This window comes from Maylandia zebra, linkage group LG16 (assembly GCF_041146795.1).
Source record: "Maylandia zebra isolate NMK-2024a linkage group LG16, Mzebra_GT3a, whole genome shotgun sequence".
NCBI classification, from domain to species: Eukaryota; Metazoa; Chordata; class Actinopteri; order Cichliformes; family Cichlidae; genus Maylandia; species Maylandia zebra.
The window spans coordinates 1,775,958-1,786,343 of record NC_135182.1 but is presented as its reverse complement, the minus strand read 5'-3'; the positions used below and the strand labels follow the sequence as shown (position 1 = coordinate 1,786,343).

At 42.6% G+C, this 10,386-nt stretch overlaps 1 protein-coding gene across 4 annotated transcripts in view; it reads right to left on the bottom strand.

The window, feature by feature from the left end:
- Positions 1 to 975: 975 nt before the first annotated feature.
- LOC101487738 (aryl hydrocarbon receptor) overlaps positions 976 to 10,386 on the bottom strand; it is a 67,228-nt gene continuing 57,817 nt past the window's right edge. For 3 of the 4 annotated variants that reach the window (XM_004571562.4, XM_076875405.1, XM_076875406.1), the window contains one exon: positions 976 to 9,476. In XM_004571562.4, the coding sequence (XP_004571619.3) occupies positions 9,327 to 9,476 (150 nt within the window). In that variant the 3' untranslated portion in view covers positions 976 to 9,326. The remainder of the gene's footprint in view (positions 9,477 to 10,386) is intronic. The other variant, XM_004571563.4, reaches the window with a different exon arrangement.

Here is a 10,386-nt window from a genome sequence, read left to right as displayed (position 1 = left end):
TGTTATGCTAACATAGCTGTGTAGCTAGCGATCACTTGGCACATCATTATATAGCAGCTAGCCCAACTTCAGTAACCCTACAAACGTCACTGCTGTTTAGTTTCCAGTTTTTCAGCTCTACATCTTAATTTGTTTCGGAAATCTCTCAGTCAGGACATTGATTTCCCATGAAAAGCACACTGAGCACTGTGTTATATTTAGATAGAAGCTAGCGAGCTAACTTCCTGCTAACATCTAACTCCGTTAAATTTCATAAATTCGGTTTTCATGGATGCCTGGATTTTAAACTTAATTGTTACACCTGGTAGAGCAGCAACGTGGTAGAAAGAATTTAGACAGTTTGTAACTCTCATTGATGCTGCAATGACCGAGTGACTTATGGACCTGCAGTGGAGTTTGGGACCGGACACGGCTAATGACGTCAGACTTAAAGACCAGATTTCATTTCATTGCACTTGGAGAACTACAGATTTGGGCCTTTGAGCCATGGCTTTATTTTTCTTACAAAGAGGTTGCCTGTCAGGGTCCTGGGTCTGAGCGACCCAGGATCCCTGAGCAGTTATGGACTAATATTATAATATATATTTTGTATTGCTGTCCCTCGTTATCCCTGCTTGTGTGTGTGTATGTGTTTCTGCGGGCGCCTTCAGGCCTGGTGGGTGTGGCCCTGCTGGCGGACTGACCACACCCGAAGCCACACACCTGCTGCTGATCAGGCCTCGTCGGGGGAGCTACTTAAGAGAGTCTTGGAGCTCCCACCGACGCGGGATCATTCCATGAAACTCCACGTTAGTCATCCAGTTGAACTGAGTTAGTGTGTGTATGCCCGCGGTTATATGTGTCCTGACGGCTGTGTCTATTGTGTCCCCAGGAGAAGTGTGGAGCGCCAGACAGCAGCCAGCACGAGGAGTGCTGAGACACGAGAGCGGAGAGCACTGAGACACGGACTATTCACGGAAAGACACGACACGGGAGTCAGGGAAAGCACGGGGATTTATTGTTGTTTTGTACCATACACTGTAAATAAACGCACTGTTTGTACATAGAGCGCCGCGCCTGGGTCCTCCTTCCCCACGCCTCCCACGGTTTGCCATGCCGAACCGTGACATTGCCACTTGTGGAGCACCTTGGTCAAATCCTGGCTACTTTGTTCTCTGTAATTACACAGGCTTCACAAATTAAATGTGGTACAGGTTTATTTATTGTTCAAATGCTACGTATAGCACCTTTAAATGTCAGGGGTCCACAATAAGAATTCATTGACAGACGTTAGACATCCCTACTGTTCATGTGAATACAAAACTAGAGGGCTGAAAGACAGAAATGTATGAGTGGTCATAGTTCCATGTCTGTAAGATGTTTGTGTGTTTGCAGAAAACCTTATTTTAAAGGAAAAAATGCTTCTGAAACAAAGGGCACAGGCCAAATAATCTACAGCACGTCATGTCTTGGTAACATTACCGTGGTTAGGTAAAGACAGAATAAAAGTTCAGTAATATGGCACCATTTTCAGGATGTCACAGAGTGCATTGTGATGAAAGTACTATTTACAATAGAAAATAACACAAAAACCAGCAAAGGGGTTGTTGGGTGTCTCAAAAATAGTGAAACAAGTGACTTGACATAAAACTATGTACATACCTGTTTGTTTGACTTTAAATACACATCTTTTCACACTAAGTCACATCAATCATATTAAATAGAGCAGACACTTTTGCTGTGGGAAAAAGAAAGATAAAGAAATGAGTCACATGTAACGTCCACGTGTTTCACATCGCAAACATGTCAAAATAACAGCAGCTCTATCAATAATAACATTATTTGAACAATGGAAATCTCTTTTCAGCATCTTCTCTTGATGAAATAATCTGACTCATCTTCATTTCTGAGTAATTTTATGCTGTACACGAAACATTCAGAAGTGTGTCTGCCCACTAAAGATCTATCTTTAACTTTATTTGGTTTTCTTTCTTTTTTTTAACTGTGTAGACCTGAAATGACAGACCTCATGTTTCATCATTTTCTACCATTTCAAAGGTAAACACTGTGGGGAAAATATCAATAAGTGACAAATTAAAGGAAAATCTATATATGCCGTTTTGGCCTATCTGGTGCTACTTGAAGGGATGAATTCTAAAAATTGCTGGAAGAATACCACCTTCATTAAAACACAGTAGGCTTTAAATAATGATTGAGCCATTCAATGAATTAGGGCGCTGCCATGCAGGACGAGAGCACATTCATTAGGATATAAAACATAAAAGTGATCACTTCAAAAGTGGCTTCCCTTCATTGGCTTCCTATTAAATCCAGAATTCAAAATCCTGCTCCTCACATACAAGGTAGGGGTGCAACGATACTCGCATCGAGTGCTTTCGGTTCGGTACGCATATGTATCGAACAACACAAAATTTTTAAATTTATTTTATCAACTTTCCTTCTGACGATGCTGTCTGTGTTGAGCGCTCAGTGGATCTGCGCTCGACAGTGCAGCCTAGGCGGAGTAGTCGAGCGCAGATTCACTGAGCGCAGGGCAAGCTAGCAGACAGAAGTTAAGCTCTCGTTGCAACATGGCAAATTGAACCTCCCCCACCCTCATTCAGATCTGGCGTTTGGAACTATCTTGGTTTTCATGTGACGAATGACCCTGAAGGTAAGCGCGTCATGGACTGAAGTAAAACAGTATGTTGGATGTGCCACGCAATACTCAATTACATTGGTGGGAGCTAGTGTGTTAGCGCAGTTAGCTCGTTAACGTGTTGCCGTCCAGCCCCACGCACGGGGCGATCCGCGGTAGCTCGTTAACGGAGATTTGCCGTGTTGTGGCGTTAACGTCATTTCAGATTAACGCTGACAGCACTAGTGGGAACACAACGAATATGACTGCACATTTACTCCGACAGCATCCTAGTGCAAAGACAAGTGGAAGCAGACAAAAACAACAAGCACGCATGCTACAAACTTTACCCGAGTCATTTAGACAGCCGTTAGCACATTATTCTCCTTATGGGGACCTGATATGTTTAATATGCTGCTGAGAATATAACCCAGAAGAAGCGGATAGTATAGCTTTTATTTTGGAAAGAGCCATTTCTCTGTAATAAACTCTCTTTTCCAAAGATGAGGGATTCCTCAATCAGATACAGGGCTCGCAATATCGCTAGCCCGACGTCCCGGGGCTAGCGATTTTTCCAGTCGGGCTACCAAAATCTATCTCTGCCCTGCCCGTCGGGCTATTGTAGGAAGGAAAAATATATGTCAATGCTTTTGCATTCTTTCGGAAATGTAGCTGGGTAATTATGTCATTGGCATCTGTGAGCCACTGTCAATATGTGACATATTGAAGTCGCATTTGAATTTGCGCTTGTTTTTTTGCTTTCACTTTGCAATCGTGCGAACTGTGTATAGAGAGCGACAGCACTGATCTGTGAGTGATGATAATTTGTGCACCAATTCCTCTGACATCGTCTTATCAATCGTTAGCTTACTATGCAAACATGACAAGTGAAATCTCCCGCAGCAAGCTTAAACATGTGAGAGGTTGATCGCGCAGAGAATCACTGAGCTTATGTGAGTGCCTGTGTAAAAGCAGCAGGATTTATATTTGACTACGATGACCTGGATGACTGAGAACCTTCACAGACAGATATATATTTTAGTTCTGCTGAGCCAAATAAGACAGGTCAGGGTGAAGAAGTGACAGCCAAAGAAAAGCTTACCACAAAACGGAAAAGTTGTGACAAATCAGACTATAAGGCAAAAAGAAAGTGCAGCTTTATGGTTTCATGGACAAAAGAGTTTCTGTGGCTGCAACATGACAAGCTAAATAACCAGGGCTGCACATAAGTGGTCCGCAGGTGCGCATTCGCTGTCAAAACAAAAAACGCGCACAAGATAAGAAGTTGCAACGCGTGTTTGTGTACATAAGATTTTCAGGAGGAGGACAGACATTTGTTTAGAACTCTTAAAGATGTCGAAGAAGCTCCTTTAAGCAATTACTGTGATGTTCCTCCAAACCACAAAAGAAGCGCGTATTCTCGGAAAAGTGTTTGCAGGAGGTGAGCTGGCTTCAAACAAATGATGAACGCACAGAGATGTGGTGCAGAATGTGCCGTGAAAATTTAATAAATGACAAATTAAAAAGGCATGAACATTTTTTTTTTGTATCGAAAAAATATCGAACCGTGACACCAAAGTATTGAACCGAACCGAACCATGAATTTTGTGTATCGTTGCACCCCTAATACAAGGTCTTAAATAATCAGGCCCCATCTTATCTCAATGACCTTGTAGTACCATATCACCCTATTAGAGCACTTCGCTCTCACACTGCAGGCCTACTTGTTGTTCCTAGAGTATTTAAAAGTAGAATGGGAGGGAGAGCCTTCAGTTTGAATCCTCCCTTAGTTATGCTGCAATAGACGTAGGCTGCCGGGGATTCCCATGATGCATTGAGTTTTTCCTTTCCAGTCACCTTTCTCACTCACTATGTATTAACAGACCTCTCTGCATTGAATCATATCTGTTATTAACCTCTGTCTCTCTTCCACAGCATGTCTTTATCCTGTCTTCCTTCTCTCACCCCAACCGGTCGCAGCAGATGGCCGCCCCTCCCTGAGCCTGGTTCTGCCGGAGGTTTCTTCCTGTTAAAAGGGAGTTTTTCCTTCCCACTGTCGCCAAAGTGCTTGCTCATAGGGGGTCATATGATTGTTGGGTTTTTCTCTGTATTTATCTGTATCTTGAGGCGACTTTTGTTGTGATTTGGCGCTATATAAATAAAATTGAATTGAATCACTCAGAGCTACTTTGTATTCATCTGGTGGACTATGGCTTGATGGAAGCAGTCCATCCTATTTCTCTGATGTTTTTTTATTTTCTATTTCTACTACAGACCACGTATTTCTATTGTTGCATGTAGAGATTGTCACATACACACATACACAAAAGCAGCTTTACTGATGAGTTACAGTTTTTGCCTACCCGGTGAATAAAAGAGCATTTGTATCCATAATCTTTTTGCCAGTAGTTTAGCTTTATTCACTCTTATTTTATGTTTGCTGTTTTCTCCGGGGCCCCAGCTGACTCCTTGTGTCTTCACTATGTTATATGTAAATACCCCAAAAGCATGGTTGAATACTGATATAACTTCCACAGTCCAAACAGTCTAACGCAACAACAAAGTCTGTGAGCAGATTATGACGTGGCTCTGTTTACAGAAGATCTCTTACTGAAATTTGTTCACAATTTGGTGCTAATTATAGCAAATGCACATTTCAATGTAATTGTTCATGAATTGACTTGAATATAACCGTAACAACCACACCACACATGTACACTTCACATATAGACTACTATTAGCAGGATGGCAAATTTCTGAAACACACTAATCCATTTATATTCATCCATGTGTAAATTCTGTCTGATTTCATGCACAGTGAAGCCGTCTGTCTGGACTATCCAATGACAGCAGTGTCTGATTCACTTAGGATTGAAAAAGGGTTTAAGAGCAACAGGTTGTACATGTGAGGCTTCCCTTATGCCCGATAATCCCCACATTACAGGTGTCAATTTTTCCTTTAATTTGTCACCCGTGTGTCATTAAATGACTATATTTCACATTTTAGGTTGGTTTGACAACAAGATGATATCAAGATGAAGATATCAGGCTCTGCCCTTAAAATCGTGAGTTTTCCATTTGTATATAGTATAGTATAGTAGATGTTATGGAGCAGGTGAGAGCAGGGAGGAAGGGGTAAGTGCAGCCTAGGTAGAGACAATATCTTACATATGGACGTCCAAACAATCAGGAACTTCCCATAGGACATTGATATATAGAGAAATACACAAGGGGTTTCTTCCAAATGAGTCAGGTAAACTTGTAACAGTGACCACATATAAAAAAACGAATCTTTGAGAGGTTCAATTCAATGTCAAAATAATCAACAAGAGACAAACAATTCAAGTGGAGAAAAATAAAAATGATTACACTAACATGACATGTTTGTGCTTGTGAGGACTCATCATTTGAAGTGTATCGCAAAATAAGACCGTGTCAGAAATGGGAAGAACCCCATAAATCAGGGTTTTCACCCCCCAGTGTCCTTCACTACCAGTGTGCATCAGGTGGGTTTAAGAAATAAAGTGCAGGATAGTTCTAGAAATAATTCTCATGTTCTATACTTTTTTTCAAATGTATATGGATTAATCTCATTGTTGAAAATCATTCAACAAAGAAATCAATAAACACTTAACAATTACATTCCTGTAGCATGAGCAAAACTTAACTGTACCAACACCTGTAATCACGTGTTTGTATGGTGCATTCAGATACAAAGCAAAGCAAACCAGTCATATTAGGAAAGATCACACGAAACAATAAACATATCACCAGAAAAGAACTGCATTTATCAGAGATATAAAGGTTTCCAGAGCTCCTCTAGCTTTTCCTACATTCAAACAGATGATGTAAAACCTGTCTGATTGTGCATTCTACAACACAGCAATCATAGGTTAGACAGAAGAGGAAGGATGTGGGGGTCTGATCCCTGGTTACTGAAACTGGTTTTGAGTACATGGAACAGCTGTACCAGCAGGCTAACCAGAGTGCAGCTCTGACAGTAGCCAAGGCAAAAACTCAGTATGGGAGAAGAGAGGCCATGGAAGAAGCCTTTCGGTTGGCCTGGCAAACTGTCAGGGGAAAGCAGTTTCCGTCCACACTGTATATAATGGGGATGGGACTATAGTGGGGATGCTGACCTCAACAGAGGACAGTTGAACTAACACATCAAAGAATCTCCTCAATCCCACTGACATGGCTTCTTGTAGTATAAGAGGACTGGGAGTAAGGTCACTGAGGTAGTTTGTCAAGGCTCAGGCTCTGCTGTGGTGCTGTCATAGCTGACACACCTCTGCAACATTGTGTTGCAGTCAGAGACAGTGCCTCTGGACTGGGAGACTGGGGTGGTGGTGGTTCCCCTCTTCAAGGACTGGGTCCACAAAGTGTGGTCCAACTTTAGGATGCTCATGCTTCTCAGCCTCAGCCTGGGTACTTCGTCTGCCTGTTAGTGGAACCTTAGATTCATGAGGTGGTTTTCATCCTGATCATGGATCAGCTCTTTATTTTCTCAAGGATGTTTGAGGATGCATGGGAGTTCCCAAACAGTCTACATGAGTTCTGGGAACTTGAAGAAGGCATTCAACCGTGTGTTCTGTTGGAGATGCTTTGGGAGTATATGGTATCAGGCCCATTGCTGTGGCCTAACCAGTACAACCATTACCAGAGCCCAGTTCACATTGTTGGCTATAAGTCAGACTCGTTCTTTGTGACTGTTGAACAAAGGGACTGCTGTCGTTTGTCACGATTTCGTCCACAATTTCCATGGACAAAATTTCTAGGAGCAGCCAAGAGGTCTGGTGTGGTGGTCACAGGATCTTGAGATTCTCCAACTCACACTGGGATAAGAAATGGTGTTTCAAAATTCAAGACCATGGTCCTCAGACTGAAAAGGGCTCTCTGGGATGGGAACGAGTTACTACCCTTGGTAGAGCAGTTACAGATCTTGGGGTCTTGTTCATGATTTAGGGGGGAGTGGACCAAGAGATTGGATCGACAGGTTCGAGAAGCATCTACAGTGATGCAGATGCTGTACTGGTCTGTCATGGTAAGGGGAAAGCTGAGTGTAAAAGCAAAGCTGTTGAATTGTAGCTACGCCCTTACGTTCACCTAAGTCACAAGCTCTGTGACCTCATGTCCGTAAGAATGAGGTCACAGATACAACATAGAAATGAGCTTTCTCTGAAGGGAGCCTAGGCTCAGCCTTGGAGATAGAGTGAGGAACTCTGCCATTCAGGAAAAAGCAGGAATAGAGCCACTGCCCTCTTAAGGCATCTGACCAGGATGCTCAAGATGTTCAGTGCATGCCCCATTGGAAGGAGGCCCTGGGAAGATCCACGATGCTCTGGAGAAATTACATTTCTTGGAAACACCTTGGTGTCTCACCCTAACCGACCACAGCAGATGGCCCCGCCCCTCCCTGAGCCTGATTCTGCCGGAGGTTTCTTCCTGTTAAAAGGGAGTTTTTCCTTCCCACTGTTGCCAAAGCGCTTGCTTGTAGGGGGTCATATGATTGTTGGGGATTAGTATAAAGTGCACTGACTTGAATCTTGTTGTGATTTGAGGATGTATGAATAAAATTGAATTGAGGTGCTGGAGGAGGGTGGTCTGGGCAGAGATGGGCAGAAAATGGATGGATAGATGGATGGATCAGACCTTTTTTACATAACAGACTCTACATGGATACCCTAGTACTGGAGCACCTACACAGTAAACCTACAGGAGCCATGGAAACACATGCCACAGTTTTTGTGCTTACATTAATGCCGGAGTTACTGAGTAAGCAAATCAGTGACTTTTACACACTGTATGCCTTAGCACTGTAACGGCACATTAGTGGCTGACCTACTCCGGCTGCTAAAAGCTTCCACTTAATAATAATAATAACACTCCTTAAAATTGATTATAAAATATATGTAGGAAGGAGGGAAGAAATTGCACTAACCGACTTGCTGCAGTAGTAGCATCCTATTACAGTGCCATGCAAAAAATCAGTGTCTCCTTATAATGACCCATTCTTTCATAAATGGTTGTAAAGACAGACTGCATGGCTAGGTGCTTTATTTTATACACCCCTGGAAATGGGGCTGAAAACACCTGAATTCTAAGATTAGGAGATGTGGCCAAATTCTTGGTCCATATAACTGTAGATTCAGTCTGAATAATCTGTATGAAACGAATAGGCAAAGAATCACTGAGTGTAATGAAAGTGCAAACCACAGACTCCTGAAGAGGACATAAACCACAGACTGGCTGGCTAACTTGTAAATTCCTCTTGAAAACAGATTTCTTGGTTCTCAGTGTCTAATGAAGCCATGCTGGTGCATTAAAGTACCAATACTAAGACAGCACGGCAGAATCTGATGTCCTGGGACGAGAACACGTTGGTTTTACAGTGTATCTGAATGCAGATTTCTAAAACCCAGCCTCCAATGATTCATATTTACTTAAAACAAGCTAAGCGCTCTTAACTGCATTAGTGTAAACAAAGGACTCATATGATAATATGACTTAAAATATAACTCGGTGATCCCCTCCCCTGACACAACATTACAAAGTCAAAATGAAAAGACAAAAACAGACAACACAGATGTCGGCCTACGTTTCTCCAGCTTTGTTTGTTGTAGTGTGTAGATGTATAAGGCTGGTCCAGTCACTGGATGTTTCTGGCCATTCACAGTGTCCTGCTACATGACTGTCCCTGGTCAGATGGTCAGAGGTAGAAGCCGGTGGCTGGTGGGTCTGGAAGTGTAGGCAACGTCTCAGGGCTGGGTACCTGGATAGTAGGAGGCACAGATCCATTCCTGTTAGGCAGGGCACAACCTCCTGGGTAAGTACTGTTTAGCACGCAGACATTTTCCATCTGCAAAGGACATAAAATATCATTAACATTAAACAGGATTGCCATTTGGCTCATAGTGGGTGTTTGTATAAAACAAAGATTATGATTCATAATCTTAAAATAATCTTAAAAGCAGAAACACAAACAAATAAATAAGGCAAAAACCTTATTGAGGAAGATGGTCCAATATTATGGAGCATGTTCTGAATATCAGAAAAATATCAGTTATAGGGTAAAGTCCCTACAACCTTCTTCTTTAATTCAATTCAATTTTATTGAGCAAGCACTTTGGCAACAGTGGGAAGGGAAAACAACAGAACCAGGCTCAGGGAGGGGCTTCAGGCTTCCCCCTTCAGGGGTAGCCACAGCGGAGCATGACTCCATTGCAGTCCGTTCCTACCGTCTCGTCTGTCACACTACATTCACGTTTCTACTCTGTGGTTTTCTTGAGAGCTTGAAAAAGAAGGCAACTGGACTTATTTTGTTTGTGAAGACATTTCAGCTCTCATCCGATGGACTTCTTCAGATATAAAAACAAATGGTGGAGAGTCCCAGCTGGAAGTGATCTTTAGAGTATTTGATAGGGGGCGTTGTGCCTGGTTGCTCACAGTGAATGGAGATGGAGTCCCTCTACATAAGAGTCAGTACATTTACCATTTACTCTACTCCCCTCTAAACCATCTGTGTCCTCAGTCCATATTGTGGACCCTGGCATCCTTGAAAGAGGGACCATTGTTCTTTAATGGCATCTGTACAGACGTGTACATCTATCCTGTTGAGGTGGCTCTTCTATAATGTGCCAAGTTTTTGTGGAGCAGCTGTTTGGTTTCTCCTGTGCAGAGGTCCAAGCACTGCTCACAGCACTGCACAGCATACACTATGCTGCTTAGGCTGTGTTTGAGTTTTGTGCTTGGGATGAACTACTCCATCC